This window comes from Microchirus variegatus (assembly GCF_963457635.1).
Source record: "Microchirus variegatus genome assembly, chromosome: 13".
Taxonomy (NCBI): Eukaryota; Metazoa; Chordata; class Actinopteri; order Pleuronectiformes; family Soleidae; genus Microchirus; species Microchirus variegatus.
In genome coordinates this window covers 12,587,544-12,610,153 of record NC_139814.1, presented here as the reverse complement: position 1 = coordinate 12,610,153, position 22,610 = coordinate 12,587,544, and the positions used below count along the sequence as shown (strand labels likewise).

The 22,610-nt window shown below is 41.6% G+C and overlaps 1 protein-coding gene across 1 annotated transcript; it reads right to left on the bottom strand.

The window, feature by feature from the left end:
* Window positions 1–5,720: 5,720 nt before the first annotated feature.
* On the bottom strand, window positions 5,721–21,586 carry mylipa (myosin regulatory light chain interacting protein a). The gene is made up of 7 exons (XM_083899459.1): window positions 21,491–21,586; window positions 18,709–18,899; window positions 10,365–10,550; window positions 9,131–9,328; window positions 8,633–8,797; window positions 7,543–7,966; window positions 5,721–6,291 (listed from the first exon to the last, which is right to left on the bottom strand). Exons 1-7 carry the CDS (start codon window positions 21,575–21,577, stop codon window positions 6,091–6,093), a joined length of 1,452 nt encoding a protein of 483 aa, XP_083755585.1. The 5' UTR covers window positions 21,578–21,586; the 3' UTR covers window positions 5,721–6,090.
* Between the last annotated feature and the right edge of the window lie 1,024 nt (window positions 21,587–22,610).

Genomic DNA, 22,610 nt, shown 5'->3' with positions numbered 1-22,610 from the left:
CAACGTTTTTTCCCACGCCTCTTTCTCTTAAAGCTGCTGTTGCACAGTGTGGCCACTAGATGTCAGCAAAGTTACAGAATAAAGACACAAACAAGCTGGAGTCTGCTCAGGTCCACAACAACAACACCCTCCCGTTAAAGTGTTTCCTGGCAACTGGATGTGCCTCTGTGATATTTATGTGTCTCTTTGTCGTGACCGAGGCTTCACTTAATTAATTCTATACAGGAAGCAGTTATTCTTGGACGCATTCAAACTGTTCATGCTATTGTTGTCCGCGAGGTTCTCACAGGTGTGCACAGCTGTGCACACCTGTTACAAGGAAGTGACCAGAAGTCTGGAGTGAATTAACCTTTAATTTTAGCTGCTTTTACATGCTTTCACCTAATTAGTTTGTCACTGATAAGTTAAAAAAAAGGACCTAAAAGCTGTGAGGTGAAGAAGCTGCACATGCTGTAAACCCAGTGACCTTTGACCCTCTGTGCACGTCACACTGAACTGCATTGATAAGACGACGCTGAAGAAGGTCAGCAGTTCAGAGAAGGTTTTAAACGGTGATAAAGCTGATAAGAAAAGAACGGTTTGGCTCGAACTCTGTGTTCTACGTGGTGAATCCCCTCTGTGTGTGTGTGTGTGTGTGTGTGTGTGTGTGTGTGTGTGTGTGTGTGTGTGTGTGTGTGTCTCGACAGCTGCTGCTTTCAGGTGCAGGTGAAAGTCCAAGCATAGTTATCTCTGTACAGTATGTACATGTAGACTTTACCACTTCCATAGTAGTCATGGTAGTAACACACACTCCTCGTAGTTCACTCATTGTCCACAAACTGAGCTATATTTAACTATCTATATTATGTATGTATATATATATATATACATATATATATATATGTGTGTGTGTATGTATGTATGTATGTGTATATATGTATATGTATATATATATATACATACATATATATGTGTGTATATATGTATATATATATATACAAATATATGTGTGTATATATATGTATATATTTGTATGTATATATGTATATGTATACATATGTATGTGTATATATGTATATGTATACATATCTATGTATGTATATATATATATATATTGTATATATATGTATATATATATGTGTGTGTATATATGTATATATATGTATTTTATATATATATATACATATATGTGTGTATATATGCATATATGTGTATGTGTATATATGTATATGTATATATATATATATTTTGTATATATATATGTATTTTTACTGCAGATATTTTTCTAAATGACATAGTCGGACAAACACAGGATTTACCAGTAACATATATATACATATGTATATATACATATATAAACTCATTATTGTTGCCTCATTTTCACAGTTTTCTTCCAAGCATTCATGTTTCCATAGTGACATCTCCTTAATGATCACGGTTCACATGAGTGACCTCCTCCATGGATTCCTCCTCCTCCTCCTCCTCCTCCTCCTCCTCCTCCTCCTCCTCCTCCTCCTCCTCCTCCCAGCAGCAGTGAACCTGTCCAGACGTTCATCACTTCCTCGAAGGGTAAGTGTGATATATATATACAGTTTATATCTATGAATACCTTCCAACAGGTTCATACGTCCAGTTTTGAGTGAAACGTCTCAGTTTCAAAAAAAAAAATGTTTCATTCAAGACAATGGAATCTTCACCTTTTGACCTTGTGCCGTCACCAAATCCTTTATATAACCTATGAAAGTTCACGACTAGACGTCTGATAATGATATACTTATCGGCCCCTGTTGAACTTTGGCATGAAACAGCAGTGTTATCAGCAGCATGATGTCACACTGCTATTAGCCAGCATGAACTGTATTCTATATTCTGAAGTCAGCCCTACAGAGAACCTCTTCTTCTTCTTCTTCTTCTTCTTCTTGTGTTGTGAAGTGTTGTGCACCAAAATGCATGATTTAGGTGTTTCAATGTGGATCAGCTATTAGATTTCCATCCATCTTCTACCGCTTTATCCTCCGCGTGAGGAAATCCAATCTCAGCTGACATAGAGCAATAGGCGGGGGACATCCTGGACAGATCGCCACTCCATCACAGGGACACACATAGAGACAAACAACATCCATTTTCTCACATTCACAGTCAATTTAGACTGTCCAATTTGACCTATAATCCCCAAATCTGCATGTTTTTAGACTGTAGGTATATGGTTTTCAGGAAGTGGATGTCCTTTTAGATGTATCAGACTTAGTGCTGTGTCTTTATCCTAAAGGTTTTTAAGGACATGGAGCCTCTCTGCAGTCTGCATTATCGCAAACCTAATATTAACTCTAACAAAAGGGCAATGTGCCAGCGACACTCAAAATTCTCTGCATACAGAACTCTGTGCAGCCTTTGTCACTGGCAGGCTGTTTACCCGTGTCTGATAGAACACAGACACACACACACACACACACGCACACACACACTCATACTGCCTTACAATATGTTCTATCAGCAGCTGATGATGCCATCAGGAGATGAGCTCTGTTTGCCCCGAGGAAACATTTCAAACACATTTCCCGGAGCCGGCAGATGTGAGAGCCACATGTCAGTGGGTGTTGCTCGAGGTTCGGGGACGAGAATCTTTGATGCTCTTTTTTTTTTCCCTGGCGTGAGTTGAAATGACGAGACCTTAAAACACATCTTACGGTCAGTTTGAGTGTCTAATTTGAATATTCCCCAAATCTGCATGTTTTTGGACTGTGGGAGGAAACCTGGGGGTCGAAACCCATGCACATGCAAACTCCATGCAGAAAGGCCCTTGTTCAGACCAGGTCTCAGGTGAACTCGGGTCTTCTTGCTGCAAGCGGCAGAGGAATCTGTCCTCAGATACCTCCCGTTCTATGTATGTGGAGCCATCTCATGTTCTCCCACTGCTTCCCCTATAAACAGTACAGTATAATATAAACCATAATCTCATCCGACGTGACTTGTTCTGTTTTTCTTTGAGCGTCTCGTTGATGATTCACCTGCTCAAAGGCCGTCCGTGGTCCTGGGCCGTGTTTGTGTCCTCGTAAACTTGCACATAAATCTGTGTCAGTGATTGTTTTTGATCTTGAAACAGTCCGACTGTCCTGCGTTGACTTTTTTACGACCGACGTAACGACGTCTCTCGGTCTGTTTTTTTGTTGCATGTCGAGGATAAAGTTTAACTTGTCGGTCAGATAATATTCACTCTGATGCACAACACTTGCTGTCCTTATACGTGCCAGCCCTGTCAATACTGTCCTTGATGCTTATAGTGGGGGAAAAAAAACAGATAAGGGAAGACAGAGGAGAGAAGGATTCTCATGCGGAGAGACAGAGATAGAGGATAAGTGAGAGATCAAGTCAAACTCACACGTTTCTGCTCTTCTCTCATCTATTTCCAGGTTCCATGAGACGACCACAGTCCAGTGGAGCTTGTTGTTTCACATCAACAAAGAGAGCGGCATTACACCACAGACTGTGCAACCTTCAGCTTCCCTTTCCCGAGCCTGACAGAGACAAATGACGCACTGACCTTTCAGTGTCGCGTCCACCTGAGGAGCTGAAGGAACCCACGACTTAAAGGTCCGGTGTGTTAAATTAGGGTGGAATTATTTTCTATTTGACAGCAACTGAAGATAGAATAATTATACTTTTATATATATATATCCAGTGTCTAATATCTGTACTTCACTTTTTACATTTCCTCTAACTAACTTTGTTACTCGTTACTACCAAATAAAATCAGAAGAAGAAGAAGAAGAAGAGTTGGTTATGGTCTATATTTATATAGACTTTCACCATTCACACACTGCAACATGGGGTTAAGTGTCTTGCTCGAGGACACATATAGACTAGCATAGCCAGGAATTTAACCCACAACCTTCCAGTTGAAAGGCAACTCGCCCTACCACTGAGCCACCATGGCTTGATCCAAACTCACTTTTTTTAAAACCCTTTTACTTCTATAACTATGTACAGTACAGTCAATGTCATCATACACTTTAATACTTTTACTGAAGTAATAGTACAAAAAATGTCATTTTCTGCTAAGATACTTGCACTTTTACTCAGTAAAATATCCCTTTAAGGTACTTTATACAAGACTAGACCACCATATTTTTACAATAGGTGACATATTTTGAGTTAGGAAGGGTGAGGTGACTTCACCAATAAATGAGCTTCTGCTAAATTTTACACACTGCACCTTTAGGTCTTGGCAGTAATCTCGTCACTCAACCTTAGAGGACTCACTATAACTTATCTGAACCTGGTTACACCCAAACAGGATTAACTGTTGCTTCTTCAATTAAAGACGAGTCTCATGACCGATATGTTCGTTTCACATGGTTTTATTGTGTAAAACTTCCCGGTCACTTATCTTTGTGTAAATCTGCCCTATGGAACAAAGACATGATATTATGATTGCTGCAGTGTTGAGGGGGAAAAAAATTATCTGGGCGTATTATTACAGTTTATTGCCGCTATGGACCTGCTTTTATGAGCAGTTCACTTACTTTCTTTTTCTCATTCCATTTTTATCTTGAGCTCCACACACGCACGTGAAAATATTTTTAAAAAGGAAGCAAGGATACAGATGCACAAGAAAATGTCAAAACACCATGGTTTGTTTTTTTAAAAACAACTTTATTAATACTTTCTCTTGTGTTAAGAGCAGAATATATAAAAATGATTTCATTCTATGAGTTATATTACAGAATATAGTGGCGTTTGCTTCAGAAAACAGAAACAAATTGCTACTTTGTACAACGTGAAAAATAAAAACGTCCGTTCCCCTGCAGCGACTGAGCTTAAATCGATCAGCATTTTCAAAGTTTTTCCATTTCTCGTCCGAAAACGACATCTGTGAAAGGTTTAGAATAAAACAGTGTTGCTGCTACATTAAGGCCAAATCCCCTACAGACAAAATGGAAAACTTCCTTGGTAAAGTGACAGTGTAGTCTTTTTTTTTTTTTTCTCTTTTTCTTTTAAATATAGTCTTTGAAATTAAATAAAACTCGAAAACAAGAAGCTTTTTAAAAAAGAAAGCAAGTATTGCACAGGCAGATCTCCTAGTACCCTTTAAAAATATATATATATATGTATAATATCAAAAACGACACATTGGTACACGCAGAGAAGGAAAGTTTTTCAGAGTGAGCAGCTCTTTTTGATGAGATTGTGATGATTCTGCGTCTAACATGCAGCGCTCTGTGAAACAAGGCATTCTGTTTTGGACAAAAAGTGGCAGTTAATCATCAAAAACCCGTTTCGAGGTGAGAAGTTGACGGAGTGTCTGCGAGATACAGTTCTGATGGGTTTTAAATAAAAAGAGCTCGAGGTGTTCTTATCACCTATTGTGTCTTAATTAGATCACAGTGCTGCATCCTCATTGGCATAGCAAACATGGAACATAAATAGCTCATTTGATGGAGAGGGAAACAAAAAAAAAAAACATTTCACTCCGTTAGACCGTAAAAATTCAGTTCTCAAACCGTTTAAAAATAAAAAATAAATAAAGACAATGAGGTTAGCTACTGTAAAAACACAGACAATCCTATGTCCTATGGTTTGGGGGGGGGGGGGGGGGGGGCTAGGAGCCTGAGATCAAACTAAAAAAAAAACAACATAATTGTAAATAAACATGACAATGTTTTTCTGCGTCAGGTCAACTGATGCAAGAATTTAAACAAACAAAGATAATAAAGAGCCTAATCTAAAATGATGTGGCAGCAGATACTGAGGTTTAAAATAAAAGAAGGATTTGGACTAAACGAGACACAAAAACAATGAACTTGAGAAACAACTGGACAAACTGAAAGGTGAGGGAGTGGTGTGTGTGTGTGTGTGTGTGTGTGTGTGTGTGTGTGTGTGTGTGTGTGTGTGTGTGTGTGTGTGTGTGTGTGTGTGTGTGTGTGTGTGTGTGTGTGTGTGTGTGTGCGCGTGCGCGCGTGTGTGTGTGTGTTGATGTTTCAGTCTTTGTTTGACACACATGACAAATGTTCCTTGGTTACGAGGCCAGAATCTGGCTGATTTTGCTTTGAAATAAAGATCATTGTGGAGTTTTTGGTGGCCCGCACAGCGTCGTCCTCCTCCTCCTCCTCTTTACGAGTGATAGATCTTCTGTTCGTACTCGGGGGCAGAGCAGGTGTGAGGAGAGTCTGTGCTTCTGTGGATGGGCGCTGGGATGCTGCTGCTGCTGTGGAGCTGGTGGTTGTCGGTCAGCGTCAGGTTTAGCAGACTGGTGCACGTGGGAAGGTAGACGTGCTGTACGTGCTCCACGTCTGACCGACACACGGGACACAACTGAGGGAGGGGAAAGAAAGAAAGAAAGGAACACGCACATTTAGTATCTTAACGTCTGAATATCAGACAACAATCAGAAAAAAACGATCTAAGGCCCTGTCCCAATACCTCCCCTCACCCTCAATTTTTGGTTTGCACTTTCTCGTACAATTGTGCCCTTATAATCATCCCTCAAAACATAGTGAGCTGATGCGGGCTTAAAACGAAGTGGAAGATGAAATTACCCACGATGCTTTGCGAATTCAGCGAGCCGGCTGATTTTTTTTCAACAAATATGGCGGCCACATCTGCAGAGGAACAATTTCGTTGCAAGTATATTTTCGCTAATAAGCACGTTACAATGTCGAAATGTGTTGGAATACGTTGGTTTGATATACATCTACAGGACCGTTGAGCTTTGAACACTAACGTCAGAAAATGACTGACACTGATTTATGAAAGCAGCTAGCTAACTAGCTGGCTAGCGGCTATTTGCCGAGTGTTTGGAGAGAGTAGTAGCACGCTCCGCCGGTAGAATTGTCAACATGTGACGTAGGTTAGCACGTTCGTTACGCGCGCTACGCTAATGTGCATATAATGGTGTCCCAATTCCATAGGGAAGCCACTTCCCTCAAATTTTAAGGAGGAGAAATGGGACGGGGCCTAAAAGTGCTCTAAATTATCTCTTTAATACTCTGAAAACTTTATTCGCTTATATCCCTAAGCTATTTAGTTACTCTGAAATCCTGCCAGGAATCTTCCCTGTTAAAAACTCAGTCAGAGTTCAAAAGATGGGCTTAATTATGACGCACCGTTTTAATATAAATAATGATAAGTGATAGCAATGGAACACTGTTCCAAGTTTCTACCGACTCACTCACACATCTATTAGCTGGGTCACATTTCCTGATTAAGCTGCTGAGGAGAGATTTGCTGTGATGCTTTAATCCACACGCGCACACACACGCAGCTCGGATGGATAATAACATTTAGCTGATTAATGAAAGGGACAATCAGGTCGACAGAGTGTAAACAAAGCCTTGGATATTGTTTTAAAGATCATAAAAAGGGTGAGAAGCCGGAGCTGAAGTCTAATTAAAAAGCTTTTATTTGAGCTGCAAACACATAACATGCTGTGCTTTGAGTCAGGAGCCAGCAAAAATGAATTACCTACTTTCCATTCCACACACTAATGACTCCCCCCTCTTCCTCCCCCAGTGTTGCTAGAGCACTTTGTCTCCCACAGAAAAAAAAAAAATCACTTAGCCTCACCTGAAGCTGATTTGCACAGGTCTGGCAGCAGACCATATGTCCGCACGGGCAGAACGCCGCGTCAATCTCCTCCTCGCAGCACAACATGCACAGCAGAGCCTCTCGGAGCTTCTGCAGCCTCTCCTGCAGCGCTCGGCTCTGCTGGCAGCTGCTACAGTCCAGCCCCTCGTCCTGCTGGTCGTCCCTGCACGGCGAGCGCGACGGAGGGGAACGCTCCCCGCTGCCAGAGCTGGAATCCAGGTCCGTGACGCCGGAGTTGTAGAGCGCGCGGCGGGCGTGGTCGTACACTTCCTTAGAGGTGCGCCTGATGTCAAAGACGTATTTCTTTCCCAGGTTGATGTTTTCGTTGAGGAAGAGTGAGGCCAGGTGGCCTTTAAAGTCTCTGCTGTACTGCATCATCACTGCGTTTGTCACCGTGTCGCACCTGAAAACAAGAGAGGAATCTGTTATTTAAGGACATGATTACTTGCACCAGTATGTGTTCATTTAACATTCCTCCAGCACCACTTATTTAGATAAAACCTAATGTTTGTGTCTGTGTAGAGGGAAAATGTTGATTGATTGAGCAGACACCTTTCTGTAGTTGTCTTAGTTCTGTAGGAAACTCCGACATTTGCATTACCTTTTAAAACATCCAACTTAATGTCTACCTAATTTTTTTAAAATCTACATTTGAATATAGAAATGCACGTATCTGCACACACATAAACCAAAAGATTAAACTGTGCAATCCATGAACACACATTTAAGTCATGGACATGTGTTAATGACATTGTCTGTTACTACATTTCATGTATTTATACCATAAAGAGTGAAGGAGTGTGTGTAAATCTGGACAGAACTTATTCTAGGTTAATTACCAATGTCCTGCTTTACCTTATCATCACATGCAGTGGCTCGGAGCTTAGAATTTATTTTAATTACGTCTGCTCATCAGACTACAGCTCCATCTACAATTTAAAGGTAGTTTTTTTTATTTTATTAGAAAGCAGAGTGAGTGCACCTTCCTTAATTAATTAATGTGTGGACACAGTGTGTAGACACAGAGTCACTGATGTGGGATTTAATACTGTACGTGTTCAGCGCTCACCTGTAGAAGGCGTGCGTCTCTGTAATAGCCCGGTAAAGTCCGCTGGCTGCTCGGTTACTGATGAGCTTGAACAGGAGCACGGCGCTGTCGTTGGTGTCCGTGGTAACAGTCAGGTACACGCTCTTTCCCGACTGGGTGGCGATCTGGATGACGGGATAACTGATTCTGCAACGAGACAAAGTGAGGAATGTTTACTTAGTGTTTGAAAGACAAGACAATGTGATTTAAAAAGGGTAATTCCTGGATTTTTAAAGCTTTTTTTGGACATAATGTCATATAGATATGCTTGTTTCATCAGTAAATCGAATAGTTTGTAAAGCATCCAAATAGTCTAGAATGTCCCAGTTGTACAATCGCAACAATGGCTGCTTTGCATCCTGTGCGACATCTGCCAACCAAATCAGCCTCCTGGACCAATTCTAAATAATACTATTCACTTACTCACAAGGTTTAAGTACAACACAGACAGATCTATTAGTATAGATGTGTGTCACATACCTGTTGACAACACTAAAGTCCTCCTTGCAAACAGCCATTCCCTCAGGGCCGACCCCGATGGCCAGCCGCTGACCGTGTGCGTCTCGAGCCCAGTGCCACTCCACGCCGTAATGCTCCAGAGACGAGACCAGCTGCAGAGCCTGGTACTCCACCGAGCCTGGGCTCAAACCCTCCAGAGCTTTGTGTCTGGATATGATACTGCAGCAGAAGAGAAGAGGCAGATGTATCATATAGATGTTCTATATTATACTCACAGCGACAGGTGTAGTGTACGAGCAGGATACACGCATAACTTAAGTGTTTTATTTGTCAGGATTAAATGTGCCTTTGGGTAGAAAGCTTTGATGTTAACTACAGTTGAGATCAGTGCTAAGCACGGCTCAGTGCTTCCGATTCCTACAGAATGTGATGAGAAATACAAAAGTGGTATACAACACCGCACTGATGAAGAGATTCTCTAAAAGTCAAAGATACGAGCTGCTGGGGGATACAAGCCCCTGCAAACATAACAGGCTGAGGATAAGCGTAGGTGTAGTAATGATTTTGTCTGTTGGCTCAATATTGCATCGAGACAAAGTTCAACGCAGCAAGTTTGGCAGCTGCACCATGCCCTTGATAATGCATCATTTAAGGAGTGGTACATTGGAGAAACATGTGCACAACACATGCTTCCAAAGTTTCTGGACATGTTCCCAACATTTGGAGTCAGGACATGTGTCGCCGTGTCAACTGTGTCAAACCTTCCCCACTTAGTTTGATATTTGTAGAATAATTCATACGTAGGTAGAGTGGCGTTCTGGTTGATATTGTGGGAGACAGGTTCTCAAAAAGCCTAAAAACAGTAGTTGCCGTGGTGATGTTTTGTCAGCCTGTTTTTCATTTGAAGATAAAACATCAACATGTACAGCGTTTTGTCAGTGGAATTCTGCTGACGCGTGCAATCTGCTTCCTGTCAGCTGCTCTGTTGGGCTGTGCGTGTGTCAAGTGTGTGACAAAACATCTTTTTACCCATTATTCTGGCTGAGAAGGCAAATGTGAAAATAGAGAAAAATACTAACAATAAGGATGACACTACTATCAATTTAAATCTGTTTTTCAACTACCAATACTACCAATTTATATTACATTTGCAGTCATTACCCACTCTCAGCATGTTATGGATTGGATTTCTGCGTCCATTTGATATAGAAAACGTCAACATGTTTATGTTGAGGCTCCCATTTGCAGTGTGTACCTGTTGGTCGTTGCAGTGCTGGGCTCTTCCCCACACAGCTCCGAGTACCAGTACTGGGCCGTGTTTTGGTTGTAGTCGCCAAACTCCGCCTGTGCCAGGAGGGCGCTCAGCTCCTCCGCTTGTTCTGAAGCCATACGAAGGTGACCGTTGTGGAGGTCCTCCTTCACGTGTGTGAAGAACACATGCCTGTTGGACACACAGGAAATGCACCATGGGTCAGATGGGACATCTTAAAGTATAACTATATAAATTAAAACACTCCAATCAGGAGTCACAGACTTTTATAGTGTAGTGGTGGAGGAGTCATGTTGTCTGGGGTAAACTCAGGCTGCAGCAGGTGGTCAATATAAGGGTAGAGTAGAGTTACACCACATACAGCAGGTGTGTGTGTGTGTCTGTGTGTGTAAAAGGGAAAAGGCAACTGTGACATTTGTTCAATCAAAACAAAGACTGCACTTTCGCTTTGTTTCTGTTCCTCTCTCAGAAGCCACCAAATACAACTTCCTTTATGTGGGAATTCACTAAATAGGATCTGAAAGTGGAAGCGGGCGACTTTTACATGACTGAATGGCATTTGGAGAATTGACCTTTTTCCTCAGTGCATGTACAGTATCTGCTGAGCAAATGTGTAACCATAACTGTTGGATAAGAGAATTAAGGCAGTTATGTGTCTCATGCTCTGTTGTTCAGTAACACAGCTCATGTTATGAATACTCCGGTTTGGCCAGACGCATAAAAAAAATGAGGTGGAGTTTTATGGAGCAGTATTTGGGAAATAAGTTCAAAAGATTAATAGTGGCCAGAAAACAACTATTGTTATTGTTTGGGCTGAAGGATTTGAACGGGAACATTGAGTTCTGGTGTGGCCAAAGAAAACATCCAAATTCTCAAATGAGAAACCACGGTAAGTTGGGGCCTTTCCATTGTTTTGACCTGAAGATGTGAGGGATTCTATTCCTTCTCGCAGCGGGAGACGAGACGTGACAAGGAGTTAACACCCTGACTGACTTAGCCCTTGTGTCATGAGGAGCTTTAAACTACAGTAACCTGAGCAGATTCTCAGAGTTGAGTTGACCTCTCGCACGGCCACCTTAAGCAGATTGCTTAGGCAGTGACCTGCTTAAGGTTACCTGCTTCCACAAACCAGCTGGATGGCTTTCTTCCTGTTTATGCGCACAGTGATATGTTCAAGCCTGTTTCTTACAAAGCCAGTGCAACAGGGTCCATGAATACAGAGAAGTATTAGTAGTGTTGTACACAACATCCACATCCTGTGGTGACTAATGCTCTATATTCACACATTACACTTTTCCACTCGTAATGACCCACTGCAGACTCGAGCAAACTGAGCTGTAAACTGCTCGTTATTCTCATGGCAAAAAATGTCCTCTGGGCCATTTCCTCTGAAACATGATGCAAAAGAGTCATTTTTCACTTCAGTTGTACAAGTCAGGTCACATGGTGGCTTTAGGACATTCCAGAACAACATTTTAAAGTAGATGCAGAACACCATCATCCCTTTTATAAGGTTTACATTCACCCTTGTTTGTGTTTATGCAGAAAAATGCAACTCGTTGAAGTGTCTGGGAAAACCAGGACTGTTATCGACTCAAAACCAAACTGTTGACTGAGCAGGGCGCACCTGCTCTGGCTCGATATGCACACGCGCGTGTACTGTAACGGCTTCAGTATGCAACAACACGGGTGGAGACACACCTCGTCCAGCACACGTTTACAGTGCTTCCGCGCAGTATCAACAGCAGCAAGAGCAACTGTGAGCGAGGCACAAAAACAGAGTCAGTTTACACCACCCTCGATCAAGCCAGACCATAACAACGGAGCGCCATAGCTGACTAGCCTCAGGCATAACAAACAGTGCTTTGATATGGTGTTAAACATCCCATTCCCTTCAACGCGCACACTCACAAACACTGCCCTCCATTGTGTCAGGCTCAGCAGGCATCATGTGACGACCGCTGCTAGATAGCTACCTGCCTGACGCAAACAATAGCTCTGACTTGACTGTGAGTTTACTAGAGGGCAAGCTGCGGAGGTTACTCTAGTTCAACGGGGATTGAAATGAGGTTAATATCGGGAACTGTGCCAGCAGCACATTTAAAATCTTATGCGTCAAGTGTTGTTGTTGTTGTTTTCTGTAGCATCATAGATGCCCAGGCATTTAACATTTGGCCACCTGTTCGCCAAGCAAGACATCTGACCGCGTGGTGGGTACCCACACGTGGGTCTCAACAGGTGTGCATGCTTTTCCCCGCTTACGCAAAACATCCAATTGTCATGAAAACAACTCTGCAGCGCACACGAGAACAGGTTAACAAGGCTTCCACAGAGGTAACTACAGTTCAGTCATGGCTGTGTTCCTTTCCAACTACCCTGAGGGGGAATGCGAGGGATCAGATATGCATCTCTGCACAACACAATGACGTAAAGACAGCACGTCTGATGACAAAAACAGCCACATACAGTAGCATCTACAACTTTTAATGCTCAAAACATCAGCTTTATGCAGCTATAGTATCTCACTATGTAATATTTGCTACGAGTAGATAAGGACAAATTATTCCTCTACCTTTCTTGGCTATTAATTCAACTGTAGTCACGTATTTCTGGCTGTATGTGATTAAAAACAAAGAAATGCAGCACTTTGCACTTGCTGCTCTCTATTAAGTAGAAAGCTGTACAAAGACAAGTCTGCTCAGGTGGTGTAGTGCTGCCTCAGCACCTGTCAACGTCTACTCTATACCATGCACCGGGGACGTAAGACGTGTGGTTGATTGGTTGGGGAGGATTTGATTGAACTCGACAACAAATTATGTGATTGAATGTGTCAGAAGATGAGGAAAATAAGAAATGATCCATGTGCCGAGTAGATGATACAGAGATTTCTGACACAAGTGCAGATTTAATTTCGTCCAATGCTGTGAAAAATAATTTTTAACTCTACATTGTCCTCGTGTAACACCCTTCCACCCCACCTTCACTGCTTTATATAAAAAAAAGTACAAACATTGACTTAGAGGGCAGTGAAGCCAGAGCTGGATCAATGTCGGTATCAAAGATGTCAACATGCCGTGCTTCTATTTCTGGCTGTGCTTTCGGATTTGTGTGTAATCCAACACAGGGGAGACAATATACTGTTTGTTTGGTTCAGTGTAAATAATCAAGGGCAAATATGAGGCTTTTTTAAAAGGCAATGTGATAGAATCCTTGATAAAAAGAGGGCTAATGCGAGTCACTGACCCTCTCCTGTGTAAACCTCGTTCACCATGTGAAAACAAAGACCAGTCGAGCACATTTCGACAATGTGACGAGCATCATGACAGAATCATCTGAAAAGCACTGCAGTAATCAGAGCCACTGCCTTTCAAACTGCTCCTCACTAATGCACCAGGCGCACAGACTGAATGACAGGAAGCGATTGTTGAGACTGAAGTCTCCTGGCCTACTTTAACTGCATAATTATATACACATCATCATTGTTTGGTCCTTCGCAGATATCCTGAAATCAAAGTCTTAAAAGCTCATAATGCTAATGAATGCACACACAGAGTCATGTGAGATGCTGCAGCAGAGTTTGAATACTTGATTGCCTCACTGGAATAATTCAATTACAGCAAAGCCTAAAGACCGAGGAAGACGATCTGAGAAATAGGTCACTGGCTGCAGAGCTAGGATCAGAGGATGAGATAATTCAACATTCTCTCCTTAAAAACACTCATATGAGTATATTTAAAAATATGTTTGTGAGTCAGAGAGGATGAAGAATCAGCAATAATAAAAAGGTTTTTATAGAGAAAAAGTAACCACGGTAACCAGAGCCTTCACAAAGTCAACTAAACTCTCCTCAGTCTGTCTGTTCTGCCCATCTATAAAACCAAACTGCTTTTCTTCAAGCCCAGCATCTATTCTCAAGGCAGAGTGTCAGCTGACTCCCTCTACACACAAGAACAAAGCGTCCCCACAAAATGAAACCTAAAACCTCTGCCCAGAGACTGTAACTCATCCAGCCAATCACCAGAGGACTTTCAGACCTCATCGGTCGGGCTCTCAACAATGCAGTTTGTGAGCTAGTCAAATGACAAACTACTGCCAGCAGCTCTCTGCGGTGAGGTTACTCGCTGTCAATGAACTTTAGTAAACTCTGATGAACGCCGTCTTCAAGCGTGCACTGAACAGAAAGTCACAAAACTACTAATTCAAGCGTCAGCTGAAAGTTGTAAAGTAAATATTCTGAGCAATAACTACAACACAAAGCTGAACTGTACGCGTCGCTGCTATAAAACAAAGACGCGGTTTGTTTGCTAAATGCTTTGTGTTACAGGCTGTGGCTCTGCACGCGGTGTACATGGCGGGCATAAATGGTAATTAACGATCAGCATCTGTCCTACGGTCAAACGCCAAATAAAGAACAATTCTTCAGTTATTCTTGGGCGAAAGGCTAATGTTATGATTATGAATCAGGAAAAGTAGGGCTGGGTTACTCCAGTGCACAACAGAGGAAACGAAACTAATGGGGGAAAGTGAGTTAATTACTAGTGTGTTTGTTTGTGTTTTTTATCAATCTCCAAATAAGCCAAAAAATATTGTTTTGCAGAACATTCAGTTGTGTCAGACTAATGAATGTTGCAAAAACACATTCAAATTCAGCCGTTTGTGCAATACTGTAATTATGATTCATGAGGATTATATTGTGCGGCTCACGCAGATTATTGGTGAAGCTTTGTGTCAATATCTCAATACTTTAATAGTTCCACTGTAGGGAAGTTACAACAGCAGACATGACGGTTAAAAGTAAAACTCTAAATAGTACGTAGTATACAGATAATGTACAGGATAGTATAGTAATCGTTTGAAGGGTTGCGTAACGCTGATTTTGAAACTGCACAGAGAACAATTTACACAATTACACAATACATCCAGTCTGAGGTCATCCATTAAATGGGTCATGCATTTATTTTTTACAGTCAATTTGTTCTACAAACAAAAATCAGACTATATAGAAAAGTCCCTACACTTCATTTAGTTTAAACTACGTCTAGGTTTGCAAAACTGTGCTCCGTTTATTTCAAATGCACGGCTCCATGACGAGCTTCGCTGCACATAAACGTGTGTTCTGTTGGAAACAGAACCATTATCACGTGTAATGATTAAACCCGTTCAGATTTGGGTTGAGGTGTGAGTTAAAGATAAGCTTAGACCCAGAGGAGGTAAACAGGTTAACAATGAGGACCCTGTGATAAAAGCCTGTGCTGAGAGCCGTGTGCCCTTTGAGGGTAACCACTGTTTGCCTGATCAGAATGCTAAACATTAGATAATGAGGTGGGAAACATTCACATTTTTAAAGCAGACACATCCCCCCCATAGCAAGTGGTGTTAAATGATGCAGATAAGACGGCCTGTTGAGGCCCTGGGGTCAGTATCCTTTAACTGAAAAAGCAACAACGTCATGGAAATCCAGATGAATGCAAATCAGATGTTTTACAAAGCAACCTATGCTTTGAAGAACTTGTTTTCATCTTGTAGGAGAAAACAAAAATGATGAAGCCGTCTACAAGTCAAGCTTTGAACAGTGCGCAGTTTGCATTTTTAAAAAAGAAAAGAAAAGAGCAAATGGATGATCTAAGAAATGAGATAACAAAAAAAGGGTTTTGATGAGGGGAACAAAAGTGAACTTAATATACAAATAGATATGGCCACTTTTGTAGTATGCAATAAAAGCCACAGGCTTTATAGGTAACATATTACTGTTGAAACAGCTGCTTTTCAGTCACTGTCTCAAATAACATCCTAATGTAGATTTCTATCAAGAAAGAAAGAAAAGGATGCCCCCTCCACCCCCACATATTCTCCAGTACATCGAGGCACGTCTGCAAAGACAAAAAGAAAAAAAAAAACGAACTCTCGCACAAAGTGTCCCAATCGTCAGCTGCATGTGAGCACGGACGCTAAAGTGAACTGTTGGGGCTTTTACGTGGCAGCAGAGCACACAGTAGCTTATATAAGCGGCTCAGTGCACACTCAGTCCACAGCGGGGTTATGTAATACCATCTATAAGAAAAGGGCGTAAAAGAGGCCCACCCCTCATCACAGCACAGAGATGTGGAACCACATTGGCCGTTTTGGCTTTGCTGCTCGTGCAATGCCAAGAACATTTTCTGCAGCCTACACACACACACACTTGCTAATTACAGAGCTGCAGAAATATGCTGCATTGTTATTGAGCAAGTTTGTGTTGACCCACTAATGCTGAATTTATATACTATAAACGTACCACTGTGTTTATTAACACACTGAATATGATATGAAGGTTTCTTCCGGGCAAGAATTAAACACTCATTCACTAAATTTGTTAATAGTTAATTTAAATCTTCATACTATGTGGAATAAATAACCTGCAGGTATGCGTGTAAACAAACTGTACAACAACAAAGTGGAAGGTTGTGAGTGAGTGTCATGAGGTGTGCCTGCCTACTTGTTGCCTGGGAACATGCCTGTGTGTGGATGGCCTAAGTAGGTCAAAGTTGACAGCACACATAACAACCTCAACAGACTCTGTAAGCATTTTTAAAAGAAAAACAATGAAATAAAATCTTAACTACCACAGTGAAAACGCATACCAGTGTAACAAGCCATAGTGTAACCCCAGCCCAGAATATACCCCTCTTGTGTAAAAAGGTTTTGAATGCATTTACACAAGACTTAATTATTAAATACACGAGTAATTTACAGAAATGCCATATTTAAATTCATGGTTTATTTACTACAAAGCTGTGTTTAACACCATATTGCTGTGCACTGTTGAAACATTGCCCTCATCTCTTAAAAACCAGTGGGTCACTTAAACGATCACATCTGAGCAGATGGATGGCGTGAAGGACAGACCAAAATTAACTCACACATTGACAGCATGGTAGCACTCACCATGTGAGGCTATCTATTAGCTGCAACCAGACATACCCAGGCCTGCCATCTCATCTTTATCTCACCTTTTTTTAAACCCCCCACCCCACGGCAGCCATCTGTTGATAACCCCCGCTAATCTAGTGGAGGTCAGAGCACAGGCAGCCAAGTGTCCTGAAGTGTCCTCCCCCCACCTCTCACTGCCTTTCCCTTTCTTCTTCAAAAAGGTTGCCAAATATAGAGCAGAAGGAGTGAGAAAGATGGACAAAGAGGAAGTTTTTGAGGACGGGCAGATTTTATCTGACGGAAATGTATAATTTGACGTCATTCTTTTTCATAGCACACAGTGAAAGAAGGAGAGCGTGTCGACGTCAGAGCACTGATGGTTGGCACAGGGTGAAGTCGGGGAGAAACTCTGAGCTTACTGGAATGCCAGGCAAATCCTAGTCGAGGCAGATGCATGTCAGTTTAATGAACAGCTCTAGAGACATACTGTGTGTGTGCGAGACAAGAGGGACAGAGCTTTAAAAGACACCAAACATTCCCCCAGTCTGCACACAAGTGTGTCCTGGCTCAACAGAACTTATGCCTGGAGTAGAAATAAAAAACACACAGCAGATACGGTGAGTAAAAGTTTTTCTTCTCAGGGTGGCACTCAATAAATCTACAAGGAAAAAAGGGCTGGAGGAAAATAATCTGGTTGTCTGAACTAGTATGATAGAGAAGGTAATTTGTTTCGGCATGTTTTTAGCTATCGAGTTTCAATAAAAACATAGTTCTCATATTTCAGATGTATTTGCTCGGATAATTGCACATTCAATTCATATCGTGATACTTTTTCCAGACACAATGAAAAAAAACACAGCAGCCACTGTGTCTATCCATGTCTATCAATGGTGCTTTATTCCCATAAACAACAAAAACAGCCTACACTGGCTCTGTCGGGCCATTTCCAAAACAGCATCTGCACAAAATCTGAAATAGGCGAGCTGAGCTTTTGTTCACACAAAAATGGCCACAAACAATTCAAACAAAAGTTATTTTGAGCTGAATGGGAGCCGAGTGACAGAGGTCCTGGCTCTGGGTCCCCGGGGGTTGCCACAGAGTCCCGGAGTCCCAGAGCTGCTGGATCACATTTCCTGTCTAGTGAGCCAGCAGAAATGACCTATAGTAACCCAGGAAGGGCTGAGAGACGAGGTTACTACAGGGCATTCCACTGTGGTGGAAACAAAGTGATCAGATTCTGCCGTGTGAGCTCACTAATGATCGTCTTCTGCGGCATGACTCACTGCAGGACACGTGCAATCATAAAGAAATAAAAGCATATTTACTAAAGTCTAAAAGGTAACATGTGCCATAAAAGAAATTAACTTGTACTTTATGCAGGTTTCAAGCAGCGAGACCTGCAGCAGCACGTGAACCGTACCTCGTCTGTTCCTGAAGAATCAGATGAGGCTCCACGAAGAACTTGACCCGCAGCCTCAGTCGACATGGCGTCACGTTATCCATCTGCTGGCATATGCGATTCCTCAGATTCAGCCACAGGTTCTCCCCTTTGCTGCCCGTGAACTGCAGCCCAAAGTAGTCCACCTCAATTATGCCCAACTTTCGACAAACCTGGAGAGAAGGAGAGGGAGATAAAAGAAAGAAACGGGTCACTGAAGTGGATTAGAGACAAAAAGGCATTCAAGGAGGATTCTAAAACCCGACTGTGTGGGAACGAGTAAAAAAGAGGCCATATCAAATCATGTGGACAGAGGAAGGTTTATGCTGCGGCTCCTATAACAGCAGCAAACTGTCGTTTCATTTACATGTTATTAAAAACACACATGTTTGGGGATTGTGGCTTTCTGAATGAACAGCTAAACGCAGTCAGTTCACACACGACAGATAACCCAGGGCAGTGTCTACCTGACACACTCCGACATACGCTTTTTATTGTGTTTACCGTCCGACTCTCCTTTAGAGACACTTGGATTTACAGTCAATGGATTTATTTGCGGAGAAGCGAGTAGTAGCCAGTAGAGAGGACCTGCTTCCTGAGAAGGTACAGTGGAACAGGATGTTAGAGTCATAGAGAAACAGTGTTTTGATCATTTGATTAATTTAGTAATAATTAATAGATAAGCTGGTCAAATTGCGCACTTCACATTTGTATTATTTTTTTTATATTGTTAAAATGGTTATTTAAGGCTTCTTTTATTGCCCTGCTGTTGTAAAGTACAGTTAACGTAGCAGGACAAGGAAACAGTACATCATCGCGTCATAGCTTTGGGTAAAGTGTGATAGCTTTTTCTTTATAGGCTGGTTGACGCCACAGGAGCTTGTTTATTTATTTTTGTGACTGACGGCTTTGTGGAATAAATGTCCGGATGCCAATTTTACATCAGTGTTGCCATTTCCTTGGATTTAACGAGTCACATCCTTTATGCTCAAGTTGTCACTACACAGCTATTAACAGTGTCCCCACTCGGCTGGTCAAAGCCTCCTGTAACACCGTGTCACTTGACTGAAATCATGCAGAAAGGTTAAAATGTTATTGATCAATAATGCCAAAACAAATCTTACGCACTTACATTCCTAATGCACACATTTTTTGTTTTCATTCATACAAGTTAAACACCAATTTCTACAGTAATGCATTGGAAACTAATTTCCAGGATTTAAAAAATCTATTTGGCCATAATACCTATTTGTATATTCTAATTGTCAGCATACAAATATGGACATGGACAGAAAAAAAAGGCTCTGTGGCATTGCCCTCGGAGAGTAACTATTACAAACTTCCTCAACAGGTACTCATATGTTCATCATGTCTGTCTGCGTGGGGAGAGAAAGCTGCTTTTATCACATTGCAGATTAGGATTATCTGACACTTTTTACACAGATAAACACACGTCAGCTCAGTGTCCAGTGGAGGAAGTAAGAGTTGGAGGGCTCATCGCGATCCCACGCCCCCTTCAGTGACCACGACCATGACATAACTGCTGGGGGTGAAAGTCTGCAGGGAGTGGGTGAAGCGGAGAATGTACAGTACATGGAAGCTTGATCATTTATGAAGCGTCATAAGATTACAGATGACGGGAAAGGTGGATATGCCAATGAGTAAACTTCATTTATTATTACTATTTATCATTACATTTCACTTCATAACTTGATAGTTTTAGTGAATGTTTTCCTTTATTTATCGATCTGTTCTGGCCTTTCTTTGAGTTAATGTGTTTGTTAAAGTGCGCGTATGAATTCTAACATATTTATCGATTGCTATATTAACTATTTTGATAGTGGATTGCTAGGTTTTAGATTTTTTACGTTGTCTAAATGTGAATATTTTTGGTTTGGAAGAACATCATCATTTTGAGGTTTGGGAAACACACCGGTCCACATGTTTTCTGACATTTTATGGAACAAACAAATATAGATTAATCGATTATGAAAGGAATGATTAGTTGCAGCTCTTAATGTCAATGTGTGTGTCCATTGCGTTTTACATGAAGCACTTTGTGTTACATTTATATCCTTCATAGAGCATTTTACTACACATTTCATGCACATGGAAAGTGCAACACATATGTTGATTGGTGTACATTTTACAAGAAGAAGAAGTGTGAAGTGGTGATGCATTTCTAAGCAACTAGAGGGGGAAGTTTCAGTGGTTTGAGTGGAGGAGGCTCAAAGGAAGGAGAATGAACTCGAGTAACCTCAACAAAGACACCAGCAGCGTGGGACTGAGCTGTGACCATCAACACTGTCCCTTCCTTCACTGCATCGCGTGTGTCAATCACACATTTACACCCATAATAGACAGTTTTTAAAAAAAATTATACGTTTTATGTCAAATGTACGTCTACATGCATGTTTTTTCCCCCTCATGCACGCCCGTGGGAAAGAACACTATGTTTCCTCGCGTCCCCATATGCAACAATGTGTCCATACTTTTGTTACCGTTTTTTTAATAAACATAAAAATCCTCACATACTATTTTTTTATGTCAATTGTTGTACAAAACAAAATGACTCGTGCATTATTGTAACCACTGTTGTGAAAAGTAGATAAGCAACGAGGTAAACAAAAAGTTTACAAGTATGAACAACACCGTAAGTTGCGTCAAAGATAAACACAACCATACAGGTTCGTCTACGGGGAGTACTGTGTTTTTATCCGAATAAATAAATAAATAAAAGGTAAAGCGTGAATGAGCAGCTTACCTTATTCAGACAGTCTTCACCGTTCGCCTTCGCGTCAACTTCCACTTCCATCACCACCGAATCCGGCCGAGTAACGTGACAGAGCATCTTGGCTGCTTGTCCTCTCAAATCTTTGGTTGTGCCACACTCTAAAAAAACACTTCTCGAGCCTTCTTTGAATGATAAAAAACAACAACAATACCGCCTACATGAATCCTTCTTTACTTTCTGCGCCCTCTCTCTCTCTCTCCGTGTGTGACTGATCTATAGTCTCCACCAGCTGTAGCCTATATCAATGAAATGCCGCGCACGGCTCCGCCCACTCGCCGCTGCCCAATCACCGCCGACTTGATGTAATCGCTGGCCCGCGTCGACCAATCACAAGCCGACTTAACATTCGCTCCTCGTGCTCGCCGCTCGTGCCAAGAAGTGTGAGAGGCCCACGGCGCCCCCTTGTGGGCCTCAACTGCCGGAAAAGTGGACTTTCAATCAAGTCACCTGCTGCTGAAATGAGTTTGAGTGAACTTCAGCAGACCTTGGTGAGTTTAATGGCGCGTGTGCGGCTGCCTCTTCCCTCTGTCTGTGTGTAAATAATGTATGGTGGTGCAGTCTGGAAATAGTGTGCGAGATAATGGGGGGAAACATTCCGTCCTGCTAATGCCTCCTTTCTGTCCAAAAGCCTGCATGAATTTTTCATGTCGTCATTCCTACCCTGCAGGTACTTTCCTCTTTCTTTTTTACCGTAGTATTCCTGCTTGTGTTATCGGTTTTATTTATGAGGCTCTTTTCATACACGACACCAAAGAAAAAAAAGTGAAGTAAAGGGATATACATACTATATATAAAGAAAACACAGATAGGCTACAGTTAAACGTCTTTATTATTTTAAGTATGGAATTTATGTGGTCACCATTAATATTATTATTTTGTTTATTGTATTACATGTTATTGTTTTATTATGTGTTTAATTTGTATGGTTAATTTAATTAATTATGTTATTTAGTCTATAATGTTTTATTATCACTTTTGTTTTCTTAGTGTAACGTAATGTTGGTTCCGAGTCCCCTTGTTGTGGTGGGGAACCAGGTAAAGGAACGGACCGGAAAGAGAGAGTCCGGCTCCGCGTGAGATGGTTGTTCTG